The sequence below is a fragment of the Solanum tuberosum genome, unplaced genomic scaffold (genome assembly GCF_000226075.1).
Source record: "Solanum tuberosum cultivar DM 1-3 516 R44 unplaced genomic scaffold, SolTub_3.0 scf00044, whole genome shotgun sequence".
NCBI lineage: Eukaryota > Viridiplantae > Streptophyta > Magnoliopsida > Solanales > Solanaceae > Solanum > Solanum tuberosum.
Window position 1 is genome coordinate 2280019 of NW_006238970.1, and position 15870 is coordinate 2295888.

The 15870-nt window shown below is 31.3% G+C and overlaps 1 protein-coding gene across 1 annotated transcript; it reads left to right on the forward strand.

Moving 5' to 3' along the window:
- The first annotated feature begins 7056 nt into the window (after positions 1-7056).
- LOC102577739 (uncharacterized) lies at positions 7057-11310 on the forward strand. Its single transcript, NM_001288047.1, is given in 4 exon segments — positions 7057-7102; positions 10456-10611; positions 10711-10837; positions 10931-11310. Coding segments are annotated over 4 exon segments (429 nt in total). The 5' UTR covers positions 7057-7097; the 3' UTR covers positions 11072-11310.
- The last annotated feature ends 4560 nt before the right edge of the window (positions 11311-15870 follow it).

Here is a 15870-nt window from a genome sequence, read left to right on the forward strand (position 1 = left end):
ATATTTGAATTTGTATGAATGAATTTTTTGGCTGCAACATGTTCAAGAGTACCAGAATTAATAGTGACAATTTTATTGAAGTATTTAGTTGAAAGAAATTTGAGATTTGAGAAGTATTAAAACTAAAAATAGAGCACAACTGAGCAAACAGAAGCACCAAAACTAAAAATAAAAGAACAGTTGAGCAAACAGAAGTAGGGTTGTTTATCGGGTGAACCAGACAGATAATTATACTTAACGGTTTGATTTAATGAATATCGATTCTCAAATATATTAATATGCTAGCCTATTAATAAGATATCAGTTGGTTTGGTATCGTGTTGGTAATTATCAGATGGTTAACGAGTGGTGTATTTGCTCAATTATTTCATGCTTTCTTTTTTTCACTTTTATTCACCAATATTGATATATCTTCTATCGAACAAAATAATTTTTCTAACTCTACTTAAGCTAGTAATTTTGTAGTGTGAATCACAATAAGGAATATATGAAAATTTAAATTTTGAGGGTGTATAAACATTTGTTTAACATATATTCACATGTACAACAACTTAATATATTCACAAGACTAAAATATAATATACATTTTTATAAACGAGAAGTGAAGACTCGAACAATATGATTCAAACTAGCTAGCTAGTTGACCAGTAAGAAATTCAACTCACAAATATGCATCAAGTCATATAAGGAGCGGCAAAATATTAAATGGGCCTTTAGGGTTAATAATTGGGAAAATTATGCGGTTAAGCAAACATATAGAGTACTAGTTAATTAGTTAACATAGCTATAGTTTGAATTAATTACGGCTCGCAGCTTAATTTTAGCTGTAATGTGCGCCTCTATCCCCTCTCTCGTATACACACACACACACACACAATCATATGACATATATACAAATGCAATCGCCTCTCTCCACTATTTGCACTCTTACACTCGCCTCTCTCCTCCATCTCCCAATCTTGCTCGCCAAATATACAAATACATATGTATACCAGTTTCATAGATACATATACAGTTCGATAGATATACATATACAACTCGCCTCTCTCCACTCTCTGCCCTCTCGTGCTCACCTCTCTTCTCCCTCTCCCAATCTCGCTCGCCTCTCTTCTCCCTCTAACATGTAGCTACAAATTGTAGTTAGCAAACTATAGATGTGGAGCATAAATTAAAATTATTTTAGTGGCTATCTGTGAAAGTTCCCCCTTAATAATATGTATTTTATATACCAAGGGGTAAAATGTAAGTAAATAATTCTTTACGGGTTAACGACTTATCCCATTAATGAATTTGAATAATCCTCCCCTACACCAATAAACTGATAAGTATAAAATTTAATCTATTCCCCAACTATTAATTCAATAAGTCAATTTTACAGTTGACTTATCGGTTACAGTTCAATTTTTAATAGAAGCATCAAAGATTTATTCTTTACTCTTTAGGGTTAATTATTGTAATATAATAATTAATACAATTGAAAACTAAATGGGCTTTACCGCTTTTAGGGGTCGTTTGGTTTGAAAACAAGTTATGATGGGATAAGTTATGCTGAGGTTGTCTTTTATTGAGTATTTGGTTTGTTGTATTCAAAATAATATGTATTGCATAAATTTTAAGAACAAGTTGTTTGTTTACAAAATTTACCCTTCACTTTATTTAGTTTTTTGTAGTTTCTTTGCAAGCTTTAATTATTCATTTTTAAAAAAATAAAACTTGCATCTTATTTAGTTTAAATATTTTTGTGTGTGTTCCACTATGGTACCGTATGTATTGAAAAATAATCTTTTTTCTTATTTAGCTTAAAAATAGAATTTTCATCTTAATAGTCAACTATACTCATAAATAAAAACTATATTTATATAGTGTAATTTTTAGTAGAAACATATGAAAAATTATCATAAAAATAAGAAGTAGTGAATATTATTATACATGATATTAAAAATAATGTTGGAGGAGGGGGTGGGGGATCAGGAGGACATGTGCTAATATTTTTGTTTATGCATTCTCATGGTAAGTACCATATGTATTTAAAAATAAAACTTTTTTCTTATTTAGCTTAAAAATAGAATTTCCCTCTTTAAGTTTTATTAAAGTGAAAGAAGATTTATGGGAAATCAAAATATAAATAAACATAAGAATTAGTCAAATAAATTCATAAATAAAAATTATATTTATATAGTGTAATTTTTTAATAGAAAAATATAAATAATTATCATAAAAATAAGAAGTAATGAATATTAGTATACATGATATTAAAAATAATGTAAATATACATAAATGTGAAAAATGATATATACAAAGGGTTTAAAGGGATATAGTTGTCATTTTCCTATTCTATCCCGGGATAAATTATCCCGGTATTACTATACCACCAAATGGGAGGGATGACTTATCCCGGTACTAATTCCTAATCCCGGGATAAGTTATCCCAAACTTTCCAACCAAACAAGGAAATAAAGGGTACTTAAAATTTATCCCGGGATTAACTCTCCCTATCCCTCACACCAAACGACCCCTTAGGGACTAACTGACTAAGGTTAACAATAATATATTATGATAGAATATTAAATGAGGTTTATGGGTTAAATCATAATATAATATATATTTTATAATTTATATACTTAGGGATAAAAGTGTAAGTATGGTGACTCTTAACGGGTTAATGATTTATCCGATAAGGAAATTGAGTAATTCGCCTTTGCACTGATAATTTATTAGATATAAAATTTTAATATGTTCCCCAACGTTTATCCGATAATTCAAATACCAATAAGCCAATTTTATGGTTGGTTTATCGGTTATTGATCAATTTTAAACAACCCTAATTTGAAATAATCTTCAAGTATTGTTTCAATTTTTAGTTAAATTTTATTTTATTTTATTTTAATCTATTTTGATATATGTTATTTAAGTTGTGGATCTTCCGAAGATGGTCTCTTTACCTTCAAAAAGTGGATAAGGTTTACACACCATTATTCTCGAACCTCACTAGTAAAATTACATTTAGTATGTCGTTGTTCTTTAGCCAAAATCGATACGTAGTCTAATTTCATGTCAAAGTTTTTAATCCTACCTTGAAGTTTCAGAGCTTCTGTCATTGTATATTTATTGACACGATTCAATTTATTTTAAGTTAACTCAACTTAAATTCATTAAACACCAAAAGATACGAATAAATTTAAAAGTAGGTATATGTCATAAAATATAAGTTTAAATTTGAAATTAGAATAATAATAAATCAAGTCTTAGAAAAAGTAATCCAAATGAATCTACAAATAAAGAAATAAAAGGGTAAATTTCATAAATATATAATAAAACAATTTTATTTGCCCCAAATATAGTCAAGGTTTCATTTACATAAATAATAGCCCAAATTAGTGATGTATGTATAAGCAACAAAAAATATTTTCAACAAAATAACCATACGTATATGTATGTATCAATAATCGATACGTATATATAATGAATTGATATTATATAACTACTATATACTCATGTATCAATAATGTATAACTATATATAAAAGTCGTATATACATCTATATACATTATTGATACACTAAAATATACATTGCAAATCCTTCTTTTTTCAATTCCAACTATCTCTAATCTTCTTTAAATAATTCAAAAATTTAGATATGAGCTTAATTCAATGTTTTAAGTTTTTTGATATATTATTTATTCAAAATGATTTATTTGTGGCGCATCAATTTTCAAAGTCGATTTTTGAACATTGAAGAAGGAGGAGGAGTAGAAAAGAGGAGGAGGAGGAAACCAACGAAGAAATAAGGAAGAAGAAGAAGTCATTAATGACTGAAAGAAAAGATCATTAATGACAAATTAAAGTGCCTAAGGGAAATTATGATAAGAATCTCATAGTTGTGCTTTCAGATTTGTTTGTCTAAAATAATTAGCTGGTATACAAGTTTTTGATCAAGTCTTTACAATACAAAACATCTATCCAAAACTTTAAATGGTGGCAAAGATTGCCCCATTTTGAATGGTTCAAGGGCAAAGTATTTTTCTTATTCTGGAGAAACCCTGGGTGATATTCTTGAGTTATTTGATTAGTGGCATAATACATAAATATGTTTTTTAACTCAGCTTCAAGTGACATCTATGCTCTTCAATTTTGGGTGTGCTCAAGTAGGCATTAAACTTGTATAAAATTGAATAAATAGATACATGTGTCCTACGTGGCATAATACACGTAGGACTCTACATAGGACACAAAATTGTCATGTAAGACACCACGTAGGACAAATGTGTATATGTTCAATTTTATATAAGTTTAAGTGTTTATTCGTGCACACACAAAGTTAAAAGACATAGATGTCAGTTGAGGCCAAGTTAAATAACATATTTATGTATTATATATGCCTTGATTAGTTGAAGAATCTTTTTGAGCAAAAAATGTAATATCGAGAGATTTTTGAACAAAAAAATGATGAAAAGTGCACCAAAAGGTATGATTTAGTGATCAATGAAGTTGGGCATCACAAGGCTTTCTCAGGTTCAAATCCCACAAAGATAAAATAATAGGAATTTTTTTCCATCTGTGCTAGCTTTGGTGGATAGAGTTATTAGTCAGAATGCACACAAGCTGATTCGGACACCACATTTATAAAGTAGAATTGACCTATTTCAATTTTTATTTTTTTTGGAGGGGGAGGGTGTTTGGCCATATTTCCTCTTAAAAAGTGAGTACAAGTTAAAAGATAGTGTCTGAGTAGAATATGTTGTGAGACTTTTGCAGTAGAGAAAATTATCAAAAATACCCTCATATTTTCATTATTAGTTAAGTTTGTTCTTCATTATACTATATGGCTGAAAATTCTACCACTATCAAACTTGTTAAATATACAATTATGCCCTTTTACATTGGATCATTTTGGGAAGATTAGGGAAAACTATTATTGTGGAGGATATATTTGATAAGTTTCCTAACATATGAATAATTTTAGCTATATAGTATAACAAGAAATAAACTTAGATAATAAGTAAAAGTAGATGAATATTTTAAAGAAAAAATTAGACAAAATGTTCATTAGGTTATATTTCTTTTAAAAATATAAACCACTTAAAAAAAAAAGCTATTTATTACCATAAATGACCATTCGACACTTTTGTCTAACAAAATTTGGCGTGCTTTGTTGTTTTTCTTCTTCCTGGTTTTTCTTGCTTCTTCTTGTGCTTCGGCCCGCTTTGTTCTTCTCCTCCTCCTCCTCTTCTTGTAGCTTCTTTTTTCTTAAAAATCGATTGCCGCAAACGTGAATCGTTTCAAGCGAATTATATATTAAAAGGCTTGAAACATCAAGAAGATTTTATATCTAAAATTTGAGACTATTTAGAAGTGATTTCAAGTTGATCAAGATTAAATAGTCAATGTATACTTTAGGTATAATTAAGCTATAATAAGTTTTTTGAGTGTATCATGGTATATAATAAGTGTATAGCTCATGTATAAATATGCTATATTGTATAGTCAGTGTATACTTTTTTTATGAATTTTGATAAAATATAGTGTGTAGTAAATGTATGCTTTTTATGACTTTTGGCTATATGTAAATAATACATGGCTATATTTATTATAAACTAATTATTTTATGGGGAATTTTCTCTTATAGCCACTTAAAAATAACTTAAATTATGTTCCATAGCTATAGTTAGCTAATTACGATTCGTAGCTACATGTTAGAGGGAGAAGAGAGGTGAACGAGATTGTGAGAGGGATGATACAAGCAAGCGAGAGAGGCAGAGAGTGGAAAGAGGTGAATTGTATATGTATATCTGTCGGCTTGTACTTGTATATCTATCAAATAATTGTATATATGTAACTAATATACATATTTATTTGTATATCTGGTGAGCGAGATTGAGAGAGGGAGGAGAGATACGAGCGATAGAGGGAAGAGAGATAAATTTGTCAAATAATTATATATATGTAACTGATATACATATGTATTTGTATATATGGCGAGCGAGAGAGGGCATATAGTGGAGAGAGGCTAATTGTATTTGTATATGTCATATAATTGTATATGTATATGTATATGTATAATTAGCTGTGAGCCGTAATTAATTTAAACTATAGCTATATTAGCTAATTAACTAATATATACTTACTTATCTGCGTAATTTTCCTTTATTTTTATTAGAGCAACTTTCACATATATCAAACACAAAATTCAGAGGGCATATAGTGGAGAGAGGCTAATTGTATTTGTATATGTCATATAATTGTATATGTATATGTATATGTATAATTAGCTGTGAGCCGTAATTAATTTAAACTATAGCTATATTAGCTAATTAACTAATATATACTTACTTATCTGCGTAATTTTCCTTTATTTTTATTAGAGCAACTTTCACATATATCAAACACAAAATTCATATTTATATGCTATAGCAAAGTTTGCATAATTGCGCTCCATAGCAAACATAAATATGTATATTTCGCTATACATATACAAAAGAAAACAGTTGTATAATCTGCTTTGGTATACATATACAAAAAGATCAATTGTATAAAGTGAGAGAGGCGAGTGAGCGAGCGAGATCTGGGAGAGTGGCGAGCAAGATCTGGGAGAGGGGAACGAAAATATATGTATATATACAATTTTCTCTCGCTTTATACAAACACAAACACACTTTATACACTTGAGTTTGTATAAAAAACGAGAGAGGCGAGGGAGAGAACGAGAGTGGCGAGCGAGATTCACCAGGAGAGAGGTGAAATAGCAACAGTTTGCTATGAGGTACAATTAAATCAAACTATATTTATAGCATTTAATTTGAATTAATAGTTTGCTATGATATACAATTTCCCCTTTTTATTATATATATTTGTAAGTAGCCCCTATTTTTCCCCTTTACAATAAAACCAGCAACCAGCCCAGCCCAGCCCAGCCCATCAACAACACCGTCCAAAGCAAATAAAATCTGCGTGGTTGGTGGCCCAAGAAATGTAGCAGCAAACCCGAGATCCGCCTTTAAAACTCGTTCCAGATTAGGGTTTTGCTCACTTCAGCATATTCAGCGTCGCAGCTCCTCAACCCTCCAGCTGCTGCAGCGAGACAACTTCCTTCTGTCACAATGGGGTAATCTCCCTTCCTTTTCTCTTGTAAAGTATATTTAGTAATGTCATACTTAATCGTGTTGAGAATGCTATGAGACGGCATTCATTTTAAGGAAATGTATCAACTAAGCTATGTTTTATCGCAACAAAGCATAATGTACTGATTGATGTATGACATTAAACTGAGAATTGATTATTTAGTGAGCTGGTTTGGATTTGTTGAGAAAGTTAGATATATGGGGTAGTACCTTGACGCTTCTGTGTGTATGTGTAGTTCCTCAGTCCATCTTGGCAAAACAGTTGAGCTCTCTTGAGGGCAATGAGTTGTTTTGAATGCTAATGGACTCAGATCAAATGTCTCTCTAAACTGTTCTGGGCTCGTCAAGCTCCGTGGGGTTACAGATCAGTAGAGAAGAAACATTTAGCTAATGAAACCCCTTTTCTCCATGTAAAAATTACTCTATTTTTCATAGCTATGCAAAAATAGACTATGGATTTGTTCTTATGTTTTCCAATGCTTCTGTCTAAATATGAGGTTTTGAGTCTTGTCATACCTAACAATTTGGGGAAACTGATTACATTTGACATCAAAAGTTAAATTGGAAACACAATGTGTAAAATTGGAACTTTGTAAGCTAGTTTTGCATTGCTGAGAATAAATAAAATTTTGGGTATAAATTTAAAACATGTTACCTCCTGTTTTGTGTGGGTGCATAATTCCTTGGTCCATCTTGGCAAAGCAGTTGAGTCCTCTTGAGGGTAATGAGTTGTTTTGAATGCTAATGGACTCAGATCAAATGTATCTCTTAACTGTTCTGGGCTCATCAAGCCCCGTTGGGTTACAGATCAGTAGAGAAGAAACATCTAGCTAGTGAAACCCCCTACCTCCATGCAAAAAAAAAAACTACTCTATTTCTTATAGACAGTTTCTGACATGCCTCGTAAAATGATTGGCTTCATATTTGGTCATATTAACAACATACCCAGAGTAATCCCCACTAGTGAGTTTTGGGGAGGGTTGGGTGTACACATGCCTTATCCCCCTACCTTTGTGGGGTAGTGGTTGTTTCCGATAGACTCGTTCATATTAAATTGTTTGTATTATAAAATTGGGAATGCTTTGTGTAAAAGAGAAACTTTGTACTTCTAGTTTGTTTTGCATTATGAATACTTCAATCTATGGGTGATATATTTAAAATTTGTTACCTGGTTGTTCTATGTGGATGCGTAATTCCTTAGTCCATCTTGGCAAAGCAGTTGAGTCCTCTCGAGGGCAATGGGTTGTTTTGAATGCTAATGGACTCAGATCAAATGTCTCTCTAAACTGTTCTTGGCTCCTAAGCTCTGTGGGGTTACAGATCAGTAGAGAAGAAACATCTAGCTACTGAAACCACACTTCCTTCATGCAGAAATTACTCTTATGTCTTGTAGCTATGCAAAAAAAAAAGCATTCAGTGAGTACGAAAATTATGAGTAATTCGCTTTGTTCTTCTGTTTTGGTGTGCTTGTGTCTAAATAAAATGTCTTGCGTCCTGACATACTTAGAAGTTTGGGAAAACCAACTTCATTTGACATTAAAAGGGCTTAGTTTCGAATGAGATCAACATTTGAACTTAATTGAATAAGCATTGCCGTAGAAACAAGCACTTCAGAAAATGTTTGGTTTGGTATTAGGTCATATTAAATAGTTGTATTTTTAAATTGGAAATGCAATGTGTAAAATAGAACTTTTTGACTCTAGCCAGTTTTGCATTACTAAAAGATGTTAAATTATTGTGATAAATTTTGAACTTGTCACCTGGCTGTTCTGTGTGGATGTGTAATTACTCAGTCCATCTTGGCAAAGCAGTTGAGTCCTCTTGAGGGCAATGAATTGTTTTGAATGCTAATGGACTCAGATCAAATGTCTCTCTAAACTGTTCTTGGCTCTTTGGCCATTTCTCAATGTGTAATCTAGTAACTTTGTAATTCTAGCTAGTTTTGCATTAGTGAGAAAAGTTCAATTATGGAGGATAAATTTCAAACTTGTGGATGTGTAATTCCTCAGTCCATCTTGGCAAAGCAGTTGAGTCCTCTTGAGGGCAATGAATTGTTTTGAATGCTAATGGACTCAGATCAAATGTCTCTCTAAACTGTTCTGGGCTCCTCAAGCTCTGTGGGGTTACAGATCAGTAGAGAAGAAACATCTAGCTAATGAAACCCCCTTCCTCCATGCATAAAAACCCTACTTCTTATAGCAATGCAAAAAAAGACATTTAGCAAGTATAAAAATTATGAGTAATTGGCTTTGTTCTTTTGTTTTCTTGTGCTTGTGTCTAAATATAAGGTCTTGAGCCTTGTCATACATAACAATTTGGGGAAACTATTCACATTTGACATCAAAAGGGCTTTACTTCATGATGAGATCAACATTCAAACTTAATTAAATAAGCATTCCATTAGAAACAAGCACTTGAGAAAATGATTGGTTTGGTATTTGGCCATTTCTCAATGTGTAATCTAGTAACTTTGTAATTCTAGCTAGTTTTGCATTAGTGAGAAAAGTTCAATTATGGAGGATAAATTTCAAACTTGTGGATGTGTAATTCCTCAGTCCATCTTGGCAAAGCAGTTGAGTCCTTTTGAGGGTAATGAATTGTTTTGAATGCTAATGGACTCAGATGAAATGTCTCTCTAAACTGTTCTGGGCTCGTCATGCTCTGTGGGGTTACAGATCAGTGGAGAAGAAACATCTGAACTATTCTTCCCCCAAACAAAAAAACTCTATTTCTTATTAGCTCATGTCAGTGTAAGGCTTTTTGTTCATAACGAGATGTACCTACCTTTGAACTTTTTTCAATAAAAAATTTCCTTCTCCATTTTAATTATTAATGATAATTATAACAATTCTGAGTATATGTGAACCTCCCAAGAGAAAATCCAATAAAAACAGCACATGGAAAAATGATTGGTAGTTTGTATTATTAAACTAGGAATTTAATATGTATAAGAGACTTTGTAATTCTGATAAGTTCTGCTTTACTGGAAAATGTTAAATCTTTGGGGATATGTTTAAAACTTGTTAGCTGGAGGTCCTATTTGAATGCCTAATCCTGCAGTCCATCATGGCAAAGTAGTTGAGGCCTCTTGAGGGCAATGATTGCTATGAATGCTAATGGACTTGAATCAACTGTCTCTTTTAACTGTTCTGGGCTCCTCAAGCTCCATGGGGTTACTGATCAGATGAAACATATAAGAGAGATTTTGCAAGTTAATTTAGATAGTTATGAACATCTTGTTATATGCTGTTGATTTTCTGTGTGTGTGTATATCAAGTGTCAAGATTTCCCTTTTTTTGGCCACTTCTAAACTTATGTTGTACCAACTTTAATGCAGGAAGACACGTGGAATGGGAGCTGGTCGTAAACTTAAGTCCCACCGTCGGAGGCAGAGGTGGGCTGACAAGTCTTACAAGAAATCTCATCTTGGTAATGAATGGAAAAAGCCATTTGCAGGATCATCTCACGCCAAGGGGATTGTTCTTGAGAAAATGTATGACCAATTTTGCTTTCCATTTTTTAAAATTATTTGTTTATCCATTTGTTTTTGTGTTTTGTTTAATAGACATAATGTTAACTGAATGAACTGCAGTGGTATTGAAGCTAAGCAGCCTAACTCTGCCATTAGAAAGTGTGCTCGAGTTCAGTTGATAAAGAACGGGAAGAAGATAGCTGCTTTTGTACCCAATGATGGTTGTTTGAACTACATTGAAGAGAATGTATGTGTTTCTGTCATTGCAAATGTCTTTTTTGTTTCAATTTCCTATATAGTATTATTTAATGTTGAATAAATCTCATCTGATTGTTTGTAGGATGAGGTGTTGATTGCTGGATTTGGTCGTAAAGGACATGCTGTGGGAGATATTCCTGGTGTTAGGTTCAAGGTTGTGAAGGTGTCTGGTGTTTCACTTTTGGCTCTCTTCAAAGAGAAGAAAGAGAAGCCCAGATCTTAATTATCACTTTCTGGTCAAATGCAAGTGTGTTCTGAATGAATTTTTGTTAGGATACAAAATACCATTTTCTTTTCTTTTCCCTAATTTTCAACTAGTATAGTTTGTCATGCCTGTCCATGAATATATCTAGGACATTTGTTTCACCTTCTGAAAATGAATGTTGTGTGGAATTTTGGATCAAGCTGTTGGAAGTCGAAAGCAATTAGTTTTCCTTCCCAATATAAGAGTACTTTTTTGAATTTATTGTGCAAGTGTTTCTTAATATGCTGTCACTCATTTGTTTGTGTTGTTCGGAGCATAAAGTATCAGTATGGTTAAATTTTGGCTTTAGTCGTCAATAGGCTCTTCAAGTTGTCTGCATATACCATTTTTCCTTTCTACTATCATTTCGCCATCACCAATATCCCTGTAATCTTAGTTGGACAAGTTCATTAAACAAATGAGAGTCAAGATAGAAAAATTCTGAAGAGTTGACTGATACAACTCTAAAAAATTTTAACTTTATAAGACGTAGAAAAATTCAGAAGAGTTAAATTTGAGAGAATTTAATCAAAAAATTAAAATCAGATTGGGTCAAAAAAAATCCGATGAACTTCCATTTTTTTCTGGCAAGACTACTTCAAATCCAAAATTATTTTCTTTGAAGTTGTTAAAAAAAATTCAAACTCTTCAAAAATCTATAATACAACAAATATCAACAAATCTTAATTGATGTTTGAGAAAGACAATGAAATCGGAGAAATGAGAGCTATGGGTGTTGATAGAAATCACCAAATCGTAATACAAGAGAGAGGGTATATAACAACTATGGTGTTAATGACATAAATATAAAATGAAGATACTCGTAACTCGCGATCACCATATGGTGGATGGATTGTGGTGACCGATTGACGGATTGGAATTCCTACCGGGAATGTTTTGGGTGCGTGGGTTGTGTAGGGTTAATTTTTGTTTTTCTATTAATTTTTTAGTTTAAAATATTTTCTTATAATATGTTTTTAAATAATTTTTTAAACCCAAATGACATATCACAATTTAATTTCTTCATTATGCCATGTCATTGCAAGTGTATCTCACTCACTTTAATTTTTTGTCTCAATGTCAAAAAAATGTTGAAGGGGTATCAATTCGAAGTGGTAGAGGTGTTCAATAGGTACAAACTTTAGTTGAAGTGTTCAAGTGAATTATGTGGACAATTTAAGTGGCCGTCGATGGCTTAAGCTTTAATTTTTTTTAGGCAAAGTGGGATTGATGATTTAAGTAACAATACTTTTTCTAGTTATTTAACACTAATAAATTTATGAACAAATCAGATCACATGTTTGTTATTCTGTAGAACTCACAATATAGGAAATAAAAACAATTACAAGTAAGAATCAAGAAAAGTTACAAGTAGTTACAATAATAGAGACTCTCCAACTTTTTTTTTGTATTAACCATTAACAAAGAATAATAATAAAAATAGTAATTAAGATATTTAAGCTTTTTTCAATAAAAAATGTGAAAAATTAAGAAATAGTATGTGAAAAATATGTGAAAACATTTATGAGAAGAGCCACCACAAGTTTTCATATTATACTCTTTGTGAAGAAAAAATGTGCATTCAAACAAAGTTTCAGAAGCACAACCAAATAAAAATAAAAATGCTACTCATCATACATCATTGAAACTAGTCAGTCTCCATGACAAATATAATGTTATTTCTTGTTAATTAAATATAAGTTTATAAAAGATAAAATATTATAGATCATTGAATCGATAAAATAAATACTTAAGCTGTAGACAAAGTGATGATAGAAGGAAAAAACCCACAAAAAGAAACAATTGACTTAGAAATTCAGAAAAAAACATTCAACTGATAAATATCGAACCAAAATATTATCATGGTGTTAGATTAAATTTTCAGAAATTGAGCAGTTGATATAGTTTTTCTTTTGACACAATGATTTGAAGAAAAAAATTAATTATAATTGGAATAAGGAAATTGCAATTTCGTTTCAATAATTTTTTGTTGTTGAAGATCTTAACAGAACTTTCAAGGAATTTAGGAAGTCCCACATAATTAGGTATGAAAATAATTTTATCATTCAAGTAACTTTTGAATTTGTATAACTTCTTGTTTTATAAAGTAATATTCATAACAAAAAACATTTTTCTTGTATTAGATTTTTTAGTCGACATGTTATGTTATATTAGTTTTTTATTTCTATAATATATGTAGGACATGACTAGGCTAATTTTATACACAACAAATAGAATTTAGCTAATGACTCACTCGTAACTTGATATAATTTCAAATTTCAAAGTGTTGTAAAGAGGTAACTTGCATTGATGTGTATTATATGCTGTTTAAGGGATCATATCAACTAATTGTTTATTTTAAAAATACATAATTTCATTTATAATAATTTTTATTCGAGCATCTATTAGATGAATTACTTATGTAGGAATTAGGAGTGTCAAATGGTTGGATTTGAATGAGTTTAAAATGATTTGAACAAAAATGGATAATTATCCAATCCGCCCATATTCTATATGGGTAAATATGATTTGAATAATTAATGGACGGATTGGATATGAGTTACCCATATTTCATCCACATTGATTGAAGAATTAAAAAATGAATTTATATGTTTTAAGTTTCTAAAGTAATTTTTTATTCTACTCACTCCCATCCCTACCTCCAATTCACCCACCCCTAATTTTAGTTTGTTTTATTTTTTCTAACCCCCGCCCAGTTTTTATCCCCCTCCACCTCACCCGTCTTCATCCCCTCTACCCCCACCTGCACCCACCCACCCCCACTTTTTTTTTTAAAAAAAATTCTACCCCAACCCCAACCCCAATTTCCATTTAAAAAAAAACAATATTTTTCCTTTAAAAAATTGAGTTTCTTTTTATGGGTCTATATGGATACCCATATTTTACCCATTTTGATCATATTTGTAGGGCTCTTAAAATAACTTGAAGTCCATATTTATCCAATTAAAATATGAGTGATTCAATTCATTAAATATGACTTAAATGGATCCATTTCATTAATATGGACTGAAATTGCCACCCCTAGTAGAAATATAAAAGTCCGCTCTCAAACATAAGAATTTGTCACGACCCAAAAATAAACGTAATGACAATCGTCTAATCCCACCAAGACAAGTCAGCCTCAACCCAAGAAAGAGATGCGGAAAGTAAATCAACATTATGTTATATTATATTATATTTCTATTTTTATTATTTATTTATATATTATATTATTTATTATATAGAAATGTGATGAATGAGACGACCAGCGACATTTTGACAATTTTGTTGCAAATTTGTAATAAGAACGCAAAAGCTTTTTCTTCTTGGTAGTTATATAATATATTATCCCGTGCTTTCTAGAAGTCATTCTACTATTCCACGGAGCTCTTTTTATAGTTTTTCAGTTTTGGCTCGAGTATTCTCCTTTCATGTGCAGAGAGAGTAAGTTCTTTTGTTCGCTCCTTTCTTTCTCGAGAAATATACATATATTCCCGTCTCATTGGAGGTGGGAAAAACAAAATCTGATATTTACATGTGGTAATTTTCCCATCCCCATATTATGTTTGGCTTATTCCATATATGGTATCTCAACTCAACTCTATTTTGGTGGTAGTAGAGCTCTCTCTGACTGTACTGTTCTGCAATTTGAAAATGATAATTGTACCAAAGCTTAAGTACAGTACAGTGTTCTATTCTTAATCACAGGTTAGGTTAGGTTAGAGAAAGAAATATGTGTCTTGTATTGCTTAGGTAATCTAACTAGCAAAATTCTGATATTTGTATTCAGACTTATTCTGTTAGTTGAATAAAATACTACTTACTATATGATAAATAAATTAGAAAAAAAAAATTCATCAAATATGCCATCGAATTTTGAGAAAAAGGCTCAAGGCTCATCTCCAACTTCTCATTATCGACAAAAATCTTGATAACAACTTCAAAAGTCAAAACCCCCCACCGATATATTAGATAAAAATAGCAATGCAGAACCAACTATAAGTAACAATTTCATCCATTTAATAGATATCAAGGAAGCTCTAATCCACCAAAATTATCATATAGTGTATTAACCCTCTTGTCCTTATTCTTAATGAATATATATTGAGAAAAAGACAATTATGCTACGCATATGCACAAGAAATATCTTAACTGTCTTCCAAATATAATCTCCAAAGCATAATTCTAAAAGAGATGACATCATACACTTTCAACCAATTTTCCCAGTAAAAGCAAACTCAAGAGCTAAATACCTGCAAAATATAAGATGTTAGTGAAAGAAAAGATATGGAGAGCTCAAATATATATAAACATAGACCATAAATGTGTCGGGAACAATGTGCTATAGGGTACTGCATGCAGACTTATACTACACAAGGATGAAAACAGAAACGTCATAATGAAAATAAGTATTAATATCCAAAAGTTTCCATTACTCGTGTGGAGACGTGCATATGATCAGTATCCTAATTCAACCTCACAAGCCTAAAATCAGCATATCCCTGGATCACAAATAACAAATGCATCTCGCGTTTGGTTGGTGGAATAAGGAATAACATCAACATTGTACGGTTGATTATTCTCTAATATCAGCCATTTTTTAATTGTTAGATAATGATTGTCAATCCCCACTCTCCTATTTGATCATTTTATTAGTGACAGTAATAGATACTACCTTTATGTTAACTGTTGTAAAGGCTATATATGATAAGAGGTTTAACAAAGTTGAGCTGGGAACACGTTGATGTTAGCTTCAAATGAAGTAAACAATGATATTT